The sequence below is a fragment of the Balaenoptera ricei genome, chromosome 6, assembly GCF_028023285.1.
Source record: "Balaenoptera ricei isolate mBalRic1 chromosome 6, mBalRic1.hap2, whole genome shotgun sequence".
Classification (NCBI taxonomy): domain Eukaryota; kingdom Metazoa; phylum Chordata; class Mammalia; order Artiodactyla; family Balaenopteridae; genus Balaenoptera; species Balaenoptera ricei.
Window position 1 is genome coordinate 87,561,858 of NC_082644.1, and position 23,942 is coordinate 87,585,799.

Here is a 23,942-nt window from a genome sequence, read left to right on the forward strand (position 1 = left end):
TGTTGCAGTGCACGGGCTTCTCATTGCGGTGGCTTCTCTTGTTGCAGAACACGGGCTCTAGGTGCGCGGGCTCAGTAATTGCAGCATGTGGGCCCTAGAGCACGTGGGCTTCAGTAGTTGTGGCACATGGGCTCAGTAGTTGTGGCACACGGGCTCTAGGGCACGTGTGCTTCAGTAGTTGTGGTGTGTGGGCTCAGTTGTGGCTCGCGGGCTCTAGAGCGCAGGCTCAAGTAGCTGTGACGCACAGGCTTAGTTGCTCTGCGGCATGTGGGATCTTCCCGGACCAGGGCTCGAATCCGTGTCCCCTGCCTTGGCAGGCGGATTCTTATCCACTGCGCTACCAGGGAAGTCCCAAGAACTTTTTTTGGGTAAGCGATTCCTTAGAAATACTGCCTCCTGGGACTTCCCTGGTGGCACAGTGGTTAAGAATCCACCTGCCAAGGCAGGGGACACGGGTTCGAGCCTTGGTCCGGGAAGATCCCACATGCCGCAGAGCAACAAAGCCTGTGTGCCACAACTACTTGAGCCTGTGCTGTAGAGCCTGCGAGCCACAACTACTGAAGCCCACGCGCCTAGAGCCCGTGCTCTGCAACAGGAGAGGCCTCCACACCGCAACAAGGAGTGGCCCCCGCTCGCCGCAACTAGAGAAAAGACCGTGCACAGCAACGAAGACCCAATGCAGCCAAATATAAATAAATAAAAACCTTGAGGATATATTTTTTTTAAAAGTTCTTTTGGAAAGAACGAGGTTTTAATTTTCTTCTGACATTCACTAAATCTTCACAAATATTCATGTTGCAGACCAAACCTGGACCACCCAAAAAGCCAAAGACCCCTTCTGGACAATCAGCCTTAGTGTATTGCTACAACTGCGGACAAGAAGGCCATTACGGACATGTAAGTTTAAGTGGAATTTGGGCATAAAGCATTCTGTTGTTCAGGAGTGGTTGCTGAAAGATGAGCCCGAGTAATTCTGAACACATTTCTTTTATAAACTAATATCTTGAAGTAAGACTTAATATATTTTCAACTGATTTGCTTCTCCTCTCCCTACCAGAGTAACAGATCTGTCAGAGCACATTCTTCTAAATGTTTTAAGTATACATGCATGTTAGTCTAAAACAAGTACAACTCATAGAATCATTCAGACAAATAATAGTAGTCAGTAGAATGGTTACAGTTCTCACAAGTTCTTAGGATTACTAGCACTTTGACCCAGCCAAATCGCGATTTTTAGATTTTCTGTATAGTTCTCCAGTATCTCTGGTTTTCCCTGATACACTGTTCAGTTAAATCTTCACCACTCCCATGCAAACCCTGACGCTCGCTAGTGGAAAGACGGAGGTGCTGCATCATCAACCATCCTGCCTACCCCACAGATGCCCCAATTCCCTATCCAACCTGCATATTTCCTAACCCTAACTGAAAGGGCCAAACTGTGTGTGTCCTAGATACTGAGGCGTCAAAGCAGGAACTTGCTGCTGTGAGGTGGGCATGAGTCTCCTAGCCAGTTACCTCATTAAGCATGAAACAGCAGCAGCTCATCCCGGAGGCAGGATGCAGTAAGAGTAGACTCACAGCCCATACGTTCTGGGAATCTTGAGACAGAGGAGGAAAGGCAGTGGCACAAGAAGTAGAAAATCTGTATGGAGAAATACACTCCCAGTCTCCAGATAGGCTTCTAATAGCCTAGAAACCAAAATATACTAATATCAAGTCAGATCTGATGACAGGAGGTGGAAAGCATGCAGAGGTAGGGAGTCTACAAAATGGGTAGAGGTGTGAGCAGTAGGATGGAATGGTATTGCAGGTCACGTGTTGAGTTCTGACCATAGCACTTCACCAGTGCAGACCTTGGGGGCAGAGCTCTACCATACGGGGAGAGACAAAAAGTCTGGAGAAGAAAAAGTGGGGGACAGAGTCCATCAACAGATGGAGTTTTTCTTCCACATTGGGACAGCGGGACCGTGGAGTGAAGGGATAGAATATGAAAGATAGGATGGAGCTCTGATCCTCAGTTTTAATTTTTGCTCTACTACTGACTTAACCCTGTGACTTAAAACAACCCACTTTTTCTCCTTGGTCTCCAGTTTCTTTATTTCCAAAGCAAAGAAGTTGTACAGGGAGAGCTCTCAGCACTGATTTGTTATTTCCAATGTGATCAGATTCATAGTATGGGGATACAGACGGAGGGACCTTGCAGTATAATTACCTCACTTCTATAGAAATCACACTGAAAAGCTAGTTTGAGAATACCTTTTTTTTTGCAGAATTATCATCTCTAGATCTTTTACTGCTCTGTGTATTCCTCCTTGTTGCCAAAACTCAGATGTTGTTTAGCGAACATATTCACATAAGCAGTCCACTGCCACACAAATCACACAGATGTACAATTTATGCTTGCTTACCTCTTTAAAGCAAAAGGGTATAATTTTAGCATTTATGTTTGTTCAATTAAGGAAAAACAATTAGAGTTGGACACATACTGCTTACTAGTCACTCCTGTTAATGTAGATAGGAAATATATTAAAAGCATTTGGAACTTATCCCTGAAATCTAGATTTAGATAATTTTTAATTTACCATAAAGCAAATTTGGCAGCCTCATTGCTGCCATAGATGAAGAACTCTAGATTATCCACACTAATGAAGAAGATCAGTGGTGTGGCTAATCCAGAATAGTAGATAAATTATATAGCCAACTATCAATTGTCTGTGCTAATGGAGGGGACCAGCGATGTGGATAATCAAAATATAATTTACATTTAGCTTTGGAAAGTGTTTATAGTACTGTATAGCTCTGTAGAGCCACATCAGTCTAGACTGTATAGGATCCAAATAGGAGACTGGGTAGGTAGTTACAGCTGTCTGAGGGCCCTTCCCCTTCAGTTTCAGAACTCCAGCTTTATAGATGTTAATAAATAGCTTCTTCATGTGAAAGATACTCTAAGGGGAATGTGGCATCGCCCTTCCCTAATTCCACTCACTCTAACTGGCGAGGCAGGGACAATCATAAGCGGCTCTATATGAGGCAAACTGAAATAGAAAACAGTACTCACCATGTAAAGAGGCTACTCCAGGATGAGTGGGGCGCTGGGAGTATATCAAGAGCTCTAGTACCTTTTTGTAATTGTAATTTGCTCTTAATATTCTGTAGAATCTGTCTTAGTCTATTCAGGCTGCTATAAACAAACTACCATAGACTGAGTGGCTTGTAAACAACAGGAATTTATTTCTCACCACAACCATGGTGCAGAATCAGTGTCTTGTGAGGGCCGCTTCCTCATAGATGGCACTTTCTTGCTGTGTCCTCACATGGTGGAAGAGGCTAGAGAGCTCTGTGGGGTCTGTTTTACAAGAGTTCCGCCCTTGTGATCTAATCACCTCCCAAAGGGTCCACCTCCTAATACCATCACCTTGGGGTTTAGATTTCAACACATGAATTGGGTGGGGAGATACACAAACATTCAAACCATAGTAGAATCTTAGACCCAAATCATTTATGGGTATCCTTTCTTCTGGAAACTTGGTGCCACCATGGATAGTGATTTATAAAAGCAATTCTTTATGTTACCCTATAGGTTTGCCTTATAACTTTCAATACCCAAAAAAGCCCAAAAAGATCCAGAAACTCAACAACAGGTTAAATCTGAAGATAGTTGGAAGAAGGAAATTATAAAGATAAGAACCAAAATTACTGAAATAGAAAACATGATTAATAGCATCCTCAAAACCAAAAGCTGGTTCTTTGAAAACATTTTCTTTTCAAAAGAAAAGAGACTTCTGGAAAAACTGCTTGAAGAAAAGGAAAAGATACAAATAAACAATGAGTGAATAAGTGTAAATAGCTTAAAATACAGTATAATTTTTTACTTAAAGAGAATACTGTATAAACTTCATAAAGTTCAATGTTAGGGACTTCCCTGGCTGTCCAGTGGTTAAAACTCTGTGCTTCCACTGCAGGGGGCACAGGTTTGATCCCTGGTGGGGGAACTAAGATACTGCATGCTGCGTGGCCAAAAAACAAACAAACAAAAAATAAAGTTCAATGTTAAATCTGAAAATGCAGATAAAATAAATAATTCTCTGCAAAAGTATAAATTAATCAAAATAATTGAAGAAGAACAAACTTACATGAACCAATACCACTAAAGAAACTGAATTAATAATCAAAATTCTCCCCACCAAAATATACCAGACCCAGGTAGGTTTGTAGTCAAGTGTTACCAAACCTTTATTCAGATAGATAATCCAAAGAACACCACTCACCTTAGTCTGTGAAACTATTATAACCTAAAAATACTTCAAAATATTTATAGAATGTTACCATTTTTGTGAAATCTGAGCACTTCAAAGTTATACTATTGTTTATTGGAATATTTATTAATGGTAAGAGTATTAAAACATGAGAATGGCAGGCACCAACTTTAAGACCATGGCAGCTTCTGGAAAGGGAAGGAGATGAATGGGAAGTGGGAAGGAGAGTTACACAGAGGATCTCAATTATATCGTTAATGCTTAGGGGGAAACAACTAAATTAAGGGTAAATGTTGATTTGATAAAGCTAAATGGTTAGGTACAGATTTCCATTACTTTATTTTCTATACTTAAGTGTATATTTAGAATGATTCCTAGTTTTTAAAATCTACAAATTATGTTTCTAAGTATATGGTGGCCAGTTTGGTCAAGTATCTTAGAATTACAAGTTGACCTCTTGCACTGTTGGTGGAAATGTAAATGGATACAGCCACTATGGAGAACAGTATGGAGGTTCCTTAAAAAACTAAAAATAGAACTACCATACGACCCAGCAATCCCACTACTGGGCATATGCCCTGAGAAAACCATAATTCAAAAAGAGTCACGTACCACAATGTTCATTAGCCAGGACATGGAAGCAACCTAAGTGTCCATCGACAGATGAATGGATAAAGAAGATGTGGCACATATATACAATGGACTGTTACTCAGCCATAAAAAGAAATGAAACTGAGTTATTTGTAGTGAGGTGGATGGACCTAGAGCCTGTCATACAGAGTGAAGTAAGTCAGAAAGAAAAACAGATACCGTATGCTAACACATATACGTGGAATCTAAAAAAAGAAAAAAAAAAATGGTTCTGAAGAACCTAGCGGCAGGACAGGAATAAAGACACAGACGTGGAGAATGAACTTGAGGATAAGGGGAAGGGGAAGCTGGGACGAAGTGAGAGAGTGGCATGGACATATATACACTACCAAATGTAAAATAGATAGCTAGTGGGAAGCAGCCGCAGAGCACAGGGAGATCAGCTCGGTGCTTTGTGACCACCTAGAGGGGTGGGATAGGGAGGGTGGGAGGGAGACGCAAGAGGGAGGGGTTATGGGGATATATGTATATGTAGGGCTGATTCACTTTGATATAAAGCAGAAACTAACGCACCATTGTAAAGCAATTATACTCCAATAAAGATGTTAAGAAAAAAAAATTACAAGTTGAGTATATAATGACAAAGTTATGATAAATCAGCTAAATTCTAGGCAGGTATTTCGCATACTTTCTTCCTAAGAGGTACAGATTTTCTCCATTATCTGAAAGTAGAGCGTTCCTGTGAAACCTTTCCTAAGCCAAAGTAGCTGTAAAGCGAAGAAGCAGTTACCTTACAACACATCTTTCAAACGAATGCAAAAAATAAACGGAGATAAGGCACAGAGGCTCACAGACACAGTTCAAAGCTATGGCGGCTTGAGGCCGAGATGCTGAGTGTAGTTCCTGGGGAAGGAGCTTGGTGGTGCCACTCCCACTGCTCGGGGTGCTCACTGTCTATAATGGTTGCTGCAAAACAAACGCTAAACACTATTTTCACTTTTCACCTTTTCTTGTAAAGGTGAAAATCCTCTTCATATTTCTTTCTGCTAGTGAAAACAGGTCTTTCATAAAAATGAAGCAGTATAAAGCAAACTTTTTAAAAGCAGGGGATACTTGTAGTTTAATTTTTCTTCAGTACCTAGCTCAGAAGCACTGAACGTTTATAATAGATTTTAAGCAAGATGGCAGAAGACAGAAGCGGAAAGTTCCAAAATGAAGCTTCTTTCAAATGAAAGACATTATTTGGTTTGAGACAAGCTGAATGGATATACGTCACAGACCAGGATTAACAAAGCCTACTACATGGGACATGGGTCAGGCCAAGGATGTGGATTTGGAAAGTAGCAGCTACCAGAAGGCCAGAGTTAGGAGAGTAGGGAGCTGTCCTGGGGTGAGTGAGAGGAGTGATCTCTTCTTGAGTAAGGGGAGCAAAGAGAAGAGAGGTTTCCTTCAGAATTACCTAGGAACATTTTCAAGCTAGGCACAACCCACCACCACCCTGCTCCCCACCATAAGAATCACTGCCCTTGTGAGCAGTGAGTGTTGACTTAAAATAAGCTTGCAAAAACTACTTGTGTGGATGAAAGGGAGTAAAGGGCTTAGAATTTACCCCCACATTGAGGGTGTAAATGTGAAGAGAAGAAGAAAAGGAGAAACACTTGATGGAAGGCTGTTAGAAGAGACAGACAAGCAAAGAACTGATAAAACATAATTTTAAATAAAATAAACCCTCCAACAGAAGAATAAGGCATTGCTGGGGGAGAGGGTTGGCAGGGAAGATTTTAAAAAGATAAGAAGGGTTTTGTAGGTAAAGAAATAAAGGAAGAAAATCCAAGCCTGAAAGACTAGCATGTAAGCCCGATCGAGTGTTTGGCTGATCCTCCCAGTGTCCCAGCAAGACCACATCCTGCAGCCACAGTGTGAGTATCAGCAGTGGGGGCTCATCACTAATTACAGTGGTCCATAATCTTACCAAAAAAGTTGTCTGAACAGTGTGACCTTGTGACATCATAATTTCAAATACAATTTGCAGGAATGTACAGAAAGACGAATGTTTAACCAGACCTTTCCAACATCTCCATTCATCTACTACTATGATGACAAATACGAAATCCGGGAGAGAGATCAGAGAATAAAACGAAAAGTGAAAGGTATGTTACTAGATTTCTCACTAAATCACCTTTGCAATAGTTCCTAAATTTCTTTTTTTGCACTGTCTTTGCAAACTGCTTTGTGGGCCTTTGGTTAGGACAGAAAATGCTTTTAATAATTACTATAGAAACTGGAACTTTTTTTCTTTTCTTTTTTTAAAATTTATTTATTTAATTTATCAATTTTTGGCTGCGTTGGGTCTTTGTTGCCCTTGAAAAAAAAGAGAAAGCACGCAGGCTTTCTATAGTTGCGGCAAATGGGGGCTACTCTTTGTTGCGGTGCGCAGGCTTCTCATTGCGGTGGCTTCTCCTGTTGCAGAGCTTAGGCTCTAGGCGCGCGGGCTTCAGTAGTTGTGGCTCGCGGGCTCTAGAGCGCAGGCTCAGTAGTTGTGGTGCACGGGCTTAGTTGCTCCGCGATATGTGGGGTCTTCGCAGAACAGGGCTCGAACCCGTGTCCCCTGCATTGGCAGGTGGATTCTTAACCACTGCGCCACCAGGGAAGCCCGAAACTGGAACTTTCTTGATCTCCAGAAATCAAGCACCTACTTCAAAAATCCTGTGTTGTAACCTATTCACAATGAACATTTTTTTCACATGATGATCATTTTAGAAAATGTCCAGAAAATACTTACATCCATTTATGCATGCAGAGTTTTTAAAGGCTCCTTTGAGATTTTTCTTTTCAACAAATAATTATGTTCTCCCTCTTTATAGCTCTAGTATTTTTCAAGCAAAGAAAAGCTTTCCCTGCTAGGTGATTCCTGGAGCTTCCCCAAAGAAGTCATTTTTTATTGGCCACCATTATGAACAGAGCTCCAGATCCACAGCCACCTCCATTTCTTTATTTGCTGTTGCTAACATAATGTTCTTTCTCACCAAGTTATTTTATAATTTAGGCTTATTTTCTCTGCCACTCTTCTTTCTTGCCGTATGCTTCACAGTGGTTTACAAAGTTACTTCTTTTGCTTTCAGGACCAAATAGTTCTATATTTTTCAAGTTAACGCATACATTGTTGACCCTTGACCTTTTCATTATTCTCTTCCAGACTCTCTCTGAGTTCAGGTCCTTTCAAAATGAAGATAGTAATTTTGGAGGAAAGTAGAGGAATTACTTCTCAACTCCTGCATATTTTGCATATTTTATCTCTCTGTGTAGAGAAATTATAGTACAAGAAGATAATGATTAGCCAACTAAATTTTTAAAAGATTACAAAGAAATGCACCAAAATGTCATCTCTGGATTAAAGGGTTGTGGATGCTTTCTTTTTATAATCAGGGAAATATCCTTTGTTCTCCTTTTTAATTAGTTATATCAGCAACTCTGTGGCACAGATCCACTTTGAGGCTCACTATATTGGACTTTATATTTTATACTGAAGTCTATAAGTAATTATTGATACTTACTTTTGCTCTATATTCTAGAATTCATTTTTGTCCCCTAAATATACTACTTCGCACTCTGTCCCATTTTTTTATTGGTGACTTCTTTAATCTTTCAGGGTTCTGTTGACCTTAGTTTTCATCCCTCACTGTAACCTCATCTCCCACTTATCCCATCAGAATCACTACCATCAGACGCTTACAGTAAGAGTGCCGAGTCCTGATAAAATATAACATCAAATCTGGCACTTAAACCTCTTAGATACTCAAGTGTGTGCACATGTGCACACTCAGTCTCTAAGCCAGTGATCTCTACTCTGGAGGAATAATCTGGAGGAATAATCTCCTGTCCAGTATGGCATCCACCTATAAGTACTGTGGCCAGACTTTATCTTCAGAGTATAATTGAAATGTCATATGAAACTGTCAAAAGGCCACATTATACATCTTGCTTCACCTTACCATCAAGGGCTGTCTCTTTATCACTGCAGGAACTTGAATTGGTCAGACGTGACTTTTCACAAAGCTGACATGATTACTGCTCTCACTGGTCCCTGTCTCCCTTGTTGAACCTAGTTAAACTGTATTGAACAAAATAAGTATCATTGGATTTCTGGATGTTTTCCATGTTTAGAAATATAGAACTACAACCATTGAGTTTTTAGTGAGTGATTTTTTTACCTTAGTAAGGGCTCTTTAGAATGTCATATCATTAATGCATTTAAATGTCTGGCTTCCCTCTCTGCTAAGTTATTTACAGACCAGTGAAAGCTCTGCATGGACTGTCTAGCTGCTGAATATGCAGAAATACTTTTATGTTTTCCAGAACTCCAGAAGAATGGGGACTTTCCAAGGCAGTTCAAGAGGCCTCATATGGAAGCAGCAGATAAGAGGCCCCACCGTGATATGAGGAAGAGCCATGCCTCATGGAGAAATAACACATGGCCTCAAGAAAAGAAAGAAACCCAAAAAGAAGCCATGAACAGGACCAGCAGAGAGCGTGAGAAGCACAGGAAGGCTGACAGGTGTCATGAAGTGGATGAGGACTACCCCAGGGGCCCCAGAGTCCACTCTTCTCCTGGCACTGTCAAAACCCAGAAGCCTCACAAGCCCTTTCACCACTCATCGCATTACCACAAGCCAAGAGAAGACAGGCTGCCCAGAGAGGGCAGGAGGGTCAGGCATAAGAAAAAGGAGAGCTGTTGGGAGGATGATGGCAATGATAATTTATTTCTCATTAAGCAGAGGAAAAAAAAAGTCTAAGCTGTGAGTTAGCTTCTGATTTGGCTTCCCAGTGTTTGGTCTTCATGTCTACAACATCCTGGCAATATTTGTATTATCTATGATTAAATAAAATGAGGTTTTTGTTTTTGTTTTTTTAATCTCAGCCATACCTAGAGCTATTGAACAAAGTCCTTGGAGATCTCAGTTCTCTGTGTCCAACAGGTTGTTAGGTAAGAAAACAGAAAGATAAACTCGGACTTCCCCTGTTCCAGGACGTCATTTATATTCACTCAGTACCCTAGGGATAGGAAGAATTAATCTTTTCACGAAAAAATTTTTTTTAATATTTTGAAAAAATAGAAAAGCTCATTAAATGTATGCAGTGTATGAAAATTAAATCCTTGCAAGAAGATAAATTAATGCTAATATGAAAAATTCATCACTTTTTCAGCATTCCTTTTTTTTTAATATCGGAAAAGATAATAACTATATATCTAAATCTGGGTTTTCTTGCTTCTGAAGCTGGTGTCAGAATCTTACTTTGGTCAGAGTATCACAGGCTGAAAATGAAGGTGTCGTCATTGAAGCACTGAAGAGACAGGGAATTAGGTTTTAGAGCAAAATGCAAGTAAGGAATCCATCCAGAGTAAATGTTGAGAAACAGATTTCCTGAAACAAGTGAAAAGAGTCATCAAAATTTTTAACTTAATCACAAGGAAATCATTTTTACCATTTTTACAGCCATACTTGAGGAAGACTGTCCCTCACATATTTAAGATGAATATCATCCAACTTAAAAAATTGTTTTGTTCTCATGGGTTTTTTAACTACCACAGAGTTATACAGAAATTTTTATACTTGTGAACCTTTTGTACTTATCAGAGCCTAATGTTAGAATAAGAAAAATAAAATGTCTGAAATAGAATAAATAAATTTGTCTACTATGTAAAAAGACAATGAGAGTTTGAGTAGTGACAAAGGGCGTACTTGGGTTGGACAAGTGACTAAAGTTATAAAATCTCTATAAACTGGGGTCAAATGCCCTCACTGTGCCCAAGCACTAGCTTTATGCCAGAATAAAATGAGATGGAGAAACAAAATGTTTCTCCATGTTCTCCAACAATTGGAATCTTAAATTTGTGTTTTACTCTTTGTGGAGTACACAGTCTGCTGTATATCTGGTAGGATTAGCTCTCTTTTCTTTTGGAGGGCAAGGGAGAATCTCTCCTCTAGAATCAGACTTAGTGTCTTTAGTTTACCACCTTCCCTGTGGCTGCCCAGCTTTCAGCTAAGTGTCAAGCGTTCGTTGTGTGTTGGTGGTTGGCTTCCTAACATCTACTGGGATTGTTCTGACCCTAAGGTAAGTGGGCACAGTCTTTTAATACCCTGCTAAAAGTGGCAGCCATGAAAAATGGCTTCATAGAGTGGTAAGCCTTGAGATAATTGGCATTATTTCTCAGCAGAACCTGGGACAGGTGTGGCTTATTACTGATGTGGTGTGACTAGCATTCCTTCAGATCTGAGGACCTCTGCTTTCAGGGCAGAAATGGGATTGCCTTTCATACTTAGAAAATTGTTTGGAGGAGGGAAGAAACGAAGCTCTTCTTCTATTTGTTTCTGCACATTACCTTCTTTTTCCTCCCAAATTTTATTTTTTTTTATTAGACAAACATTTTGTTCTGGGGTATAATTTACCCTTCAGGTCCATGCATTTATATGCAGATAGGAAAGGAGGCTGAGCTACTTCACTTTGGGGCATTAGGATGATAAGGAAAGAACAGAAGCGCAAAAGGAGCTTCTGCTCCATTTCCTCTTCATTGCCCTTGGCACCTGGCTCTTACACCAAGTGTTCAGTTAGTCAGTCTACTCACACACTAACTTTCCATACAAGAACGGGGAGTTTAAAATATTTAGTGATTTGACAATCAAATAAGACTTTAAATGGATAAATGTGGTTAAGAGAAAAGGAGATGTCCCAAACCATAAGGATCCACATAGTTGCTAAGATTGAGAAGACTAAACATCTTTTGCCTCTGGTCCCACTTTGATTAGAAACAGCCTGAGTAGCTGCTTTCCTGGGTTCTAACTTGATTCATGTTTGGCATTCTTAGAATAGAGCACAGAGAAACTGTCTCCAACTTTCTCAATGGAAAGCCTTGCTTTCATGGACCATGCTACTGGCAGTGCCTATTATTTCAGAACCATGCTATTAACAGTGCTTATTATCAGCTCTTTATGTTATACAAGGAGTACATATTCTTTTTAAGGGGGAAAAATATTTTAAAAAATTTTTTCTAGTTACCATCTGTCATCATACAAAGTTATTACAATATTATTGACTATACTCACCATACTGTACATTTCATCCCCATGACTCATTTATTTTTTAACTGGAAGTTTATACCTTTTTTTTAATTGAATTATAATTGACTTACAGATTATATTAGTTTTAGGTATACAGCATAATGTATAAAGTGATTCAGTACTTTATACATTACAAAATTATCACCACGATAAGTCTACTTACCATCTGTCACCATGCAAAGTTATTACAATATTATTGACTATGTTCCCTACAGTGTACATTACATCCCTGTGATTTATTTATTTTATAACTGGAAGTTTGTACCTCTTAATCTCCCTTATCTATTTCATTCATTCCCCCCACCTCTCTCCCCTCTGACAATCACCAGTTTGTTCTCTATGAGTCTGTTTATGCTTTATTATGCCTATTTCTTTGTTTTGTTTTTTATTCCACATATAAGTGAAATCATATGGTATTCATCTTCCTCTGTCATTTATTTCACTTAGCATGAAACCCTCTAGGTCAATCTGTATTGTTGCAAATGACAAGATTTCATTCTTTTTTTATGACTGAGTAATATTCCTGTGTGTGTGTGTGTGTGTGTGTGTATCACATCTTTATCCATTCATCTATTCATGGGTACTTAGGTTGCTTCCATATCTTGGCTCTTGTAAATAATGCTGCACTGAACATAGTGTTTTCAAATTAGTGTTTTTGTTTTCTTTAGAAAAATATCCAGAAGAGGGGAATTCCCTAACAGTCCAGTGGTTAGGACCCCTCGCATTCACTGCCAAGGGCCTGGGTTCAATCCCTGGTAGAGGAACTAAGATCCCACAAGCCGCGTGGTGCAGCCAAAAAAAAAAAAAATACCCAGAAGTGGAATTGCTGGATCATATAGTAGTTCTATCTTCAATTTTTTAAGGAACCTCCATGCTGTTTTCCATAGGGGCTATACCAATTTACATTCCCATCAACAGTGCATGAGAGTTCCCTTTTTTCCCACATCCTTGCCAACAACTTGTTATTTCTTATCTTTCTGATAATAGCTATTGTGACAGGTGTGAGGTGATATCTCATTGTGGTCTTGATTTGCATTTCCCTGATGATTAGTGATGTTGAGCATCTTTTAATGTGCCTGTTGGCCATCTGTAGGTCTTCTTTGGAAAAATGTCTATTCAAGTCCTCTGCCTATTTTTTAATCGGGTTTTTTTTTTTTGATATTGAGTTGTATGAGTTCTTTCTATATCTTAGATACTAACCCCTTATCTAATATATCATTTACAAATATCTTCTCCCAATCAGTAGGTGGCCTTTTTGTTTTGTTGATAGTAGCTTCCTTTGCTGTGCAAAAGTTTATTAGTTTGATGCAGTCCCACTTGTTTATTTTTTGCTTTTGTTTCCCTTACTGAGACGACATCCAAAAAAATATGGCTAAATGACAAAGAGCATGCTGCCTATGTTTTCTTCTAGAAGTTTTACAGTTTCAGGTCTTATATTTAACTGGTTAATCTATTTTGAGTTTATTTTTGTATATCATATGAGAAAGTGGTCCAGTTTGATTCTTTTCCATGTAGCTGTTCAGTTTTCCCAACACCATTTATTGAAGAGGCTGTCTTTTCCCCATTGTATATTCTTGCCTCCTTTATCGTAGATTAATTGACCATGTAAATGTGGCTTCATTTATGGGCACTCTCTTCTGTTCCATTGATCTGTGTGTCCGTTTTTGTGCCAGTACTCTACTGTTTTGATCACTGTAGCTTTGCACTATAGTTTGAAATCAGTTCGCATGATACCTCCAGCTTTGTTGTTCTTTCTCAAGATGGTTTTGGCTATTTGGGGTCTTTTGTGTTTCCATATAAATTTTAGAATTATTTGTTCTAGTTCTGTGAAAAATGGCATAGGTATTTTGATAGGGATTACAATCTGTAGATTGCCTTAGGTAGTATGGTCATTTTAACAATATTAATTCTTCTGATCCATAAGCACAGTATATATTTCCATTTGTTTGTGTCATCTTTAGTTTCCTTCATCAGTGTCTCAGAGTTTTCCAAGTACAAGTCTTTTACCTCCTTGGTTAGGTATATTCCTAGGTATTTTATTCTTTTTGATACAGTTTTAAATGGGATTGTTTTCTTAATTTCTCTTTCTGATAGTTCATTGTTAGTATATAGGAACACAAAAGATTTCTGTATATTAATTTGTATCTTACAACTTTACTGAATTCATTTAGTAGTTCTAATAGTTTTTTGGTGGCATTGTTAGGATTTTCTGTGTATAGCATCATATCGTCTGCAAACAGTAACAAGTTTTACTTCCTTTTCAATCTAGGTTCCTTTTATTTCTTTTTCTTGTCTGACTGCTGTGGCTAGGACTTCTAGTACTATGTTGAGTAGAAGTGGCAAGAGTGGGCATGCTTGTCTTTGTCCTGATCTTAGAGGAGATGCTTTCAGGTTTTCACTGTTCAGTATGATGTTAGCTGTGGGCTTGTCATACGTGGCCTTTATTATGTTATGTTCCCTCTATACTCACTTTGTGGAGATTCCCTGGCGGTCCAGTGGTTAGGATTCAGCACTTTCGCTGCCAGGGCCTGGGTTCAATCCCTGGTTGGGGAACTAAGATCCTGCAAGCTGCGTGACGTGGCCAAAAATAGATAAATAAATAAGTAAATGTTAAATTTTGTCAAAAGCTTTTTCTGCATCTGTTATATGATTTTTATTCTTCAATTTGTTAATGTATTGTATCGCTTTGATTAATTTGTGCGTGTTGAACCATGCTTGAATCCTGGGATAAATCCCACTTGATCATGATGTATGATCCTTTTAATGTACTGTTGAATTTGGTTTGCTAATATTTTTTGTTGAGGATTTTTGCATCTGTGTTCATCAGTGATATTGGCCTGTAATTTTCTTTTTATTGTGGTGTCTTTGGTTTTGGTATCAGGGTGATGCTGGCCTCATAGAATGAGTTCAGAAGCATTTCTTCCTCTTTAGTTTTTTGGAATAGTTTGATAAGGATAGGTGTTAACTCTTCTTTAAATGTTTGGTAGAATTCACCTGTAAAGCCATCTGATCCTGGACTTTTGTTTGTTGGGAGTTTTTTTAGGTTTTTTTGTTTGTTTTGTTTTGTTTTGTTTATTACTGATTCAATTTCATTACTGGTAATTGGTCTATTGGTCTGTCATATTTTTGATTTCTTCCTGATTCAGTCTTGGGAGATTATATATTTCTAGCAGTTTATTCATTTCTTCTAGGTTGTCCATTTTATTGGCATATAATTGTTTATGTTAATCTCTTATGATCCTTTGTAGTTTGATGATGTCAGTTATAACTTCTCTTTCTGATTTCCTCTCTTTTTTTCTTGATGAATGTGGCTAAAGTTTATCAATTTTGTTTATCTTTCTTAGTTCTTAGTTTCATTGATCATTTCTATTGTTTTTTGGTCTCTATATCATTTATTTCTGCTCTGATCTTTATTATTTCTTTTATTCTACTAACTCTGGGTTTTGTTTGTTCTTTTTCCAGTTCCTGTAGATGTAAGGTTAGGTTGTTTATTTGAGATTTTTCTTGTTTCCTGAGGTAGGCTTGTACCACTATACACTTCCCTCTTAGAACTGCTTTTGCTGCATCCCATAGATTTTTGTATCATTTTGTTTCCATTTTCATTTAACTCCAGGTATTTTTAAACTTCCTCTGATTTCTTCAGTGATCCATTGGCTGTTCAGTAGCATATTGTTTAGCCTCCACATGTTTGTGTTTTTTACAGTTTTCTTGTAGGTGATTTTTAGTCTCATACCATTGTGGTCAGAAAAGATCCTTGTATGGCTTAAGTCTTCTTAAATGTAATGAGACTTGTTTTGTGGCCTAGCATGTGATTTATCCTGAAGAGTGTTCTGTGTGCACTTTATTTTTTTCCCCCACCCCCCCACCCCCCCGTGTGCACTTTAAGAGAATGTGTATTCTGCTGCTTTTGGAGGTAAAGTTTTATACATACTCACACGCACACACACACACACACACACACATACATATATCATATATATATCTGATCTAATGTGTCATTTAAGGCCAGTGCTTCCTTATTGATTTTCTGTCTGGATGATCTCTCCACCAATGTAAGTGGGGTGTTAAAGTCCCCTACTATTATTTTCAAATTCTCCCTTTATGTTTGTTAATATTTGCTTTATGTATTTAGATGCTTCTATGTTGGGTGCATATATATTTACAATTGTATATCTTCTTGTTGGCTAGATCTCTTTATCATTATATAGTGTTCTTCTTTGTCTCTCATTACAGTCTCAATACAGTCTATTTTGTCTGATGTAAGTATTGCTACCAAAGGGGGAAAATGTTTTTAACATAAAAATCATACTTAATTCTTCTACCCAAAGATATGGTTAAAATTCTTAGTGTCTGTCTGTCCACGCTTTTTTCTATACATAAATATATTGTTTTGTAGCCTGTTTTTCCACTTAATAATGAAAATCTTTCTTTCTGATCAAACATATATCTACACCATTTTCAATGGTTACATGATATCCTATTATATAGTTATACCATAATTTATTTAATCAGCTCTCTGTTGTTGACTTTTTTGGTTGCTTCTGATTTTCATTATTAAAAAAAAAAAATCCCTCTACACACATTGTATCTTCTTCAGTTATTCCATATAAAGCAGAACTTATGAACTTATGTGTCAAAAAACATGCATATATTTCATGCAAGTTTTAGTACATGTTGCAAATTACATTCCTAGCAGTGTATGAGAGTGTTCATCTCCCGACTCCCACAATAACATGGAATATTTTCATGCCTTTTTCTGTTTGCCACTCTGATGGGCAAAGAAACGTTATTTGTTAGTGCTGCAGGGAAAAGATTGATATGAGCTGTGTTTGTAAGGAGAGACAGGGTTAACAGTATACCAATAATCTGTTGATAAAAGATACAGAACGAAGCTGCTCATAGGAAACAACTGAAAATTCTTCTGCCAACAAAAAATTACATACAAAATAATAGAATCATTCCTTCATCACTATCTTGATCCCCTGATCTTATCATTTTGAGTTTTCACAGTTTAGAGGGTACTGCTGGCATCTAGTGAGTAGAGACCAGGAATGTTGCTAGAATTCTACAATGCACAAGACAGTCTTCTACAACAAAGAATTAACCAGCTCAAAATATCAGTAGTGCTGAGATTGAGAAACCCTAATTGAAGCCCCAACCCCTTTCTCAAAAGGAATTCTGCCTAGAAGAAGTGGGTGCAGGTTGCCTTCCACATCTGACAGGATGTACCCTTATCTTGTAAAGCTTAGACGTTCATCAGATTGTGCTGGTGTTTGAGAGTTTGGTGGGATATGTCCCACTCATCTGAAATAAGGGCCTCTAGTTTCATGGCATGAATATCTACAGACCATTTGGACCCCTTTGTGGAGGGACAAGGCTACTGGCCGCTCAGCCAGCTGAGGGGAATTACTGGTATAACCAGGAAGCATGGATACAAATGCTAGAGCACCAGGTTGGGGTGTTAGCTCTGTCGCAATAAATAGAGAATTGTGGTGTGAGAACAAAGGGAGTAAACTGAGGCAGGGGGCAGTGTGGTGGGCAGGGTTGGAGACTATCTAATGGGACATTTGATTGGTTAAGAATGTCAGTAGGGGGCTTCCCTGGTGGCACAGTGGTTAAGAAGCCACCTGCCAATGCAGGGGACAGGGGTTCGAGCCCTGCTCTGGGAAGATCACACATGCCGTGGAGCAGCTAAGCCCATGGGCCACAGCTACTGAGCCTGCGCCCTAGAGCCTGTGTGCCACAACTACTGAAGCCCACGTGCTTAGAGCCCGTGCTCCGCTACATGAGAAGCCACTGCAGTGAGAAGCTCGCGCACCGCAAGGAAGAGTAGCCCCCGCTCGCCGCAACTAGAGAAAGCCCACGTGCAGCAGCAAAGACCCAATGCAGCCAAAAATAAACATTTATTTTTAAAAAAAGAATGTCAGTAGGTTGTAGACACCAGGACCCAAGTCCAGCACAGGCTCCTAGGGTTTGGACTTATTAACATTTCAAAAAGTACCAACCATTGGAAGACATGCAGTGCCTGTCATGCAGAGAATCACTTCATGTGATGAAGCTGTTTCAGAGCTGTGCTATCCAGAGAGAACAACTTAAGTTTCAGGTGCATTTAATGTATGTTTAATGTATATGATGGACATTGTATTGGGTTGACCAGAAGTTCCTTTGGTTTTTAAGTAAAACTAAAAGCCACATTTTTCATTTTAACCAAGAACCTTATTGAACAGTGTTTTCACCGATTTGTTCCACTACTTTCTGCCGTTTTTCAGGCAACTTCATAATTCCATCTTACCAAAACTTTTTATCTTTTTGAGCAAAGAACTGTTCCAGGCGCCTTTTACAGTCTTCCAGGGAATTGAAATTTTTTCCATTAAGAGAATTTTGTAAAGAGCAAAATAAATGGAAAACCGAAGGTGCAATGTCTTGTGAATAAATACCCATCCTAACAATTGTGAAATAAATCAGCCTTTAAAGTGATTTACTGGGAAATGTTTCCAATAAAACACGGTAAGGGAGTGGGGAAGTGGGACAGGGAAGAGAAGAGAAAGAATCCAAACTGGATTCCTTATCAAATCAGGGTCCCACAGAGGGTAGCTCTCAGACTCCCAAGGGAACACTAGAGACAGCAGGGGCCACACCTCAAAGTTGCCCTGATCAGGGGTAAAGGAGTATGTGTGTCTATATCATTTTTTTGTTTGTTTTAAATCAGCCATTGTTTAAGAGCTGCTCCAGGAGCCTTTCCCAATCAACTCTGGCTCTAGACAAAGTGGGTTTGGGCAGTGAGAAGGCAGCCTCCTGACAGAGACACAGGAATATGAATGAAAAACATCATCTGCTATAACCGTAAACTCGGAACAGCCCTTACCACAAAAGAATACTTGGCAGTAATACACCAAAAAAATGTTTTTTAATTTTTGAATGCAGAAAATACAACTTCATTTTGATGTACTATATGTAATCATTTTCTCAATAAGAGTTTATCAGCTTGTGGTACCCATATATGACAGTGCAAAATGAAAGAGCCCAGAATATCAAATTTATTGCAGCATATATCATAGTCTTTATCAAAAGTAGTTTCAGAAATTTCTACTTCCAGCCAAGACTGGAGTAACAGGGATCAGATATACCGTCCATCCTGAAACAATGTAAAAATATATGTGAAGCAGTTTTCAAGGCATTGAACATAGACAAGGAAGAAGAGTGAACTTTGAGAGGTGGCCTTCTGATTGCCCCAGCTGACTGCATGGAGGGTTTCCCAATTGTGGAGCAAGGAGGGGAAACCCAGGAAGAGCCTCACTGAGGAAACAGAGCTGGGAGCCTGGAGAAGCCAAAATGGCTAGAGTTTGCAGATTGGATTACCAGAAAGGAGAGAGCTGCATAGAGAGTCCAGAGATCTATCTGCAGAGGGTCCCCAGCTAAGTACTGGTCAGTGCATATGTGTGAGGAAACCACCTGAAAGGATTAGAGGGAACTGTATCCGGAGCTCACACAAGGCCAAGAATAGTTTCTGTTCTCACCAGTCAGAGTGGAAAACCTCATAGTTCATGCAGCAGTGACTACAGTACTCAGAAGAGTTTTTGGTCTAAACTTGGTCTAAACTTTTCTCTGGTTCTGCCTAACTAGCTTAAAAACAAGACCTGAAAGAGTCAGAGTGTTTCCAAATAACCAATTCCAAGAACAAAGCTCAAGAATATTTATAGGAATAAAAAAATATGCAGCACCCAATAAGGTCAAATTGACAATGGAATACTACAAAAAATGCAAATTATAGTAACAGAAGATCCATGGTTGCCTGGAGGTGGGGCTGATTGGGTAGGGCAGGAAGATTACAAAGGGGCACAAGGAAACTTGGGGATGGTGAATACCTTCATTATCTTGATTGAGGGATAGTTTCACAGATGTATATATATGTCAAAACAAAAGTCTAATTTCATTCGTAATCTACTGGAAACATTTTAATGTTTTTTCACTGAATTGGGAATATTCTGGGGAAAAAAAAAAAGGACAAGGCCAAGGATCAGTAGTCCGCAGGCCATCCTCAGTTTTGTTTCCTGCTTTGCCCATGGGGGCGCTAAGAAGGAGACTGATCACAAGGCACATGTCCAACTTTTGGGGCCTGGGGGAGGGCAGTAGCTGATCTCTCAGGCCTGAGTGGTAGGAAATGTATCTAAGAGGCATGCTGGTGAAAATCTGCACCAGCATTGGGGGACCATGGCCCACAGGCTGATGTCTAACTTCCTGCCCTAACATTCAAAGCCTTCCCAGCTTAGCTTCTGCAGTTTTTCACTCCTCTCTCCTCTGCCTCCTTCACCCTTCCAGACCCATTGGATAAATGATTAGGTCATGTTTACCTATGCTGTTGCCTCCTTCCAGAATATCCTATTCCTCTTTTATGACCACCACAGACAACATTAATCCTTTGGTATTCTTATTGCCTTTTGAGTTATTTAGTCAAAAGATGTTTGCCATGGACCCTTTTTGTGCCGGTAGTAGTATTGATTAAGGTTGACTTTACTAAGAAATCTCAAGGCTCAGGGACTAACAAGCAATTGAAGAGACAAAAACAAAAATGACTTTATCATACAGGTGAGGACTGCAGGGATGGATATGGATCGTCCTGTCAAGGAGAGTCAAGGGGGCTGGGCAGGACCTCTCTTGCCCAGGACTTCCAATGGGTCTTCATAACAGAATAAAAAAATTCCAGGGTAACGAAAGGGAAGAGCCCTTCAAGGAGAAGGAATCTTGTCAGTAAAGGCATGGAGATATGAAACAGCAAGGATGTAGCCCATGCTCATTTCCTAGGGCACAAACTAGATGGCTTAAAACAATAGAACTTGTTCTTTTACAGTTCTGGAGGCCTGAAGTCCAACATCAAGATGTCAGCAGAGTTGGTTCTTTTTTTTTTTTAATTTTTAAAAAATTGAAGTATAGTTGATTTATTATACTATATTAGTTTCTGGTATACAAGAGTGATTCAAAATTTTTATAGATTATACTCCATTTAAAGTTATTATAAAATATTTGCTATATTCTCTGTGATGTAAAATATATCCTTGTAGCTTATTTATTTTATACATAGTAGTTTGTACCTCTTAATCCCCATCCCTATTTTGCTCCTCCCCCATTCCCTCTCCCCACTGGTAACCACTAGTTTGTTCTCTGTATCTGTGGGTCTGCTGCTTTTTTGTTATGATCACTAGTTGTATTTTTTAGATTCCACATATAAGTGATATCATACAGTATTTGTCTTTCTCTGTCTGACTTATTTCACTTAGCATAATGCCCTCCAAGTTCATCCATGTTGCTGCAAATGGCAAAATTTCGTTCTTTTTTATGGCTGAATAGTATTCCATTGTATATATATACCACATCTTCTTTATCCATTCATCTGTTGATGGACACTTAGGTTGCCTCCACATCTTGGCTATTGTGAACAATGCTGCCATGAACATTGGGGTGCAGGTATCTTTTTGAATTACTCTTTTTGTTTTCTTCGGATATATACCCAGGAGTAGAATTGCTGGATCATACGGTAGTTCTATTTTTAGTTTTTTGAGGAAGTTCCATACTGTTTTCCATCATGGCTGCCCCAATTTACATTCCTACCAACAGTGTACAAGTGTTCCCTTTTCTCCACATCCTTGCCAACATTTTTTATTTGTGGTCTTTTTGATGATAGCCATTCTGACAGGTGTGAGGTGATATCTCATTGTTGTTTTTTGATTTACATTTCTCTGATGACTAGTGATGTTGAGCATCTTTTCATGTGCCTGCTGACAATCTGTAGGTCATCTTTGGAAAACTGCCTATTCAGGTCTTCTGTCATTTTTTTAATTGGGTTGATTGTTTTTTGATATTGAATTATATGAGCTGTTTATATATTTTGGATATTAACCTCTTACCAGTCATATCATTTGCAAGTATTTTCTCCCAGTTAGTAGGTTGTCGTTTTATGTTGATGGTTTCCTTTACTCTGCAAAAGTTCCATTTGTTTATTTTGCTTTTGTTTCCTTTGCCTGAAGAGACAGATCCAAAAAAATATTGCTACAATTTATGCCTATGTTCTCTTCTAGGAGTTTTATGGTTTCCAGTCTTACATTTAGATCTTTAATCCATTTTGAGTCTATTTTTGTATATGATGTTAGAGAATGTTCTAGTTTCATTCTGTTAAATGTAGCTGTCCAGTTTTCCCAGCACCACTTATTGAAGAGACTACCTTTTCTCCATTGTATATTCTTGCCTCCTTTGTCATAGATTAATTGGCCATAAGTATGTGGGTTTATTTCTGGGCTCTCTGTTCTGTTCCACTGACCTATGTGTCTGTTTTTGTGCCAGTACCATACTGTTTTGATTACTGTAGTTTTGTAGTATAGTCTGTGGTCAAGGAGCATGATACCTCCAGCTCTGCTCTGCCAGTTGGTTCCTTCTTGATGCTCTGAGGGTAAATCTGTTCCCTGCCTCTCTCCCAGATACTGGTGGCAGTCCTTGATGCTTCCACACATAACTCCAATCTCTGCCTCCATCTTCTCCTCTATGTTTCTATGTGTCTTGGCTTTAGGGCTGATCCTAAGGCCAAGATGGTCTCAAGGATCCAAGATCCTTAATTACCTCTGCAAAGACTCTATTTCCAGTTAAGTTCACATTCATGGGTACTGGGGATTAAGACTTGTATATATCTTTGAGGGGAACACTATCCAACCCACTACACACCCCCAAGAACTGTAAGAGGAGTTGCTTCTACCATGCTGCACTTTGTTTTTATTCCCTGAGCTTTTATGGGGGATGCAGTATTTCATCTGTTATTCTCTGAATCTCCATTCTGATGTATACTTTTCTTAAGGCTATTTTAATTATTTATAATTTCTCATCTTGCATATATTCTCATACCTGAATTCCTCTGTGAAATATATGTTGGGTAAATAAATGTATGAACTGAAAAGCATCTCTCTGATTTGGGGACGTGTAGCTCTTTGGAGATCTTTACCAAAGGAGTTCCAAGATAGCGGTGGGCCAAGAAGCCAGACCACAGTGCATTGAGGAGGGATTGAGCAGCTGGGAAGAGGAGAAAATGTACATCTCTTTGTAAACCCTTGGCTATGAAAGGTTAACAGGACAGTGGACTCTGCCTGGTTGCTGTTGACAGGAAGGTGCTGAAAAGGGGATGTTGGAGAACAGAAGAAAACTCAACTGATGGCACTCAAGGAGGAGGGAAGGGATGTCTCCAGAAGGATGCCTGAAAGGAGTTGAAGGTAGGTGTGTAGACAGGTGAGCAAGGTGAGGAAATGGTATCCTCAGTGCCTCCCTTTCGATGGAGAAGGCTTTTCCAAGAATAAGGGAATAGGGTTGAGGGGAGTAGGGAGGTATAGAAGGATCACCAAAGACAAAAGGGAAGGGGAGATCTCTGGGGGGCCACTGGAATGGTGCTGGGGACCCAGGGCAGGTCAGAGACCAGGAGCTTCCTATCTCTTATTCCCTTGAGGGAAGGTCCTCTCTGGAAATGCCCTGTGGCAGCCCGAGTGAGGACAGAAGGTAGGTACACATGCAAAGGAAGGATTTCCTGTGGAGAAACCAGACCATCACTTCCTTCCCTCTGAGTTACCTGCTTCATATCAAAGAGTTCAGCCCTGTACACACTAGCATAGTCCTAACAAATTTTCACTTACGTCCCCCAAGTATGTCCACCAAACATAAGTTAGCCTTTTAAACATAACAGACCAGGGTAAACATATTGCTAATCAGATGCTGTCACAAGGACATGTGCCTTTTTGAGCTCTGATAACTTGTGACCTCCTCTCAGGGCCCCAGTTTCCTCGTTATAAAATTGGAAGCAGTGAGATCAACCTGGATGAGTTCTTAGTCGCTCCCTGCTCTGATGTTCTATGGTCTAATGGTGACTGGAATCCCTGGCCTTAACCAAACCAGAATCACCACTGGCTTCACTCAAGAGCAATAGTGATGACCAGTGTGCAGCACTGCC

At 39.4% G+C, this 23,942-nt stretch overlaps 1 protein-coding gene across 3 annotated transcripts in view; it reads left to right on the forward strand.

The window, feature by feature from the left end:
- Positions 1-9,759, forward strand: part of ZCCHC7 (zinc finger CCHC-type containing 7) — a 237,655-nt gene extending 227,896 nt beyond the window's left edge. For all 3 annotated transcript variants that reach the window (XM_059925087.1, XM_059925088.1, XM_059925086.1), the window contains exons 7-9: positions 802-897; positions 6,880-6,997; positions 9,204-9,759. In XM_059925087.1, the coding sequence (XP_059781070.1) occupies positions 802-897; positions 6,880-6,997; positions 9,204-9,640 (651 nt within the window). In that variant the 3' untranslated portion in view covers positions 9,641-9,759. The remainder of the gene's footprint in view (positions 1-801; positions 898-6,879; positions 6,998-9,203) is intronic.
- Positions 9,760-23,942: the final 14,183 nt, after the last annotated feature.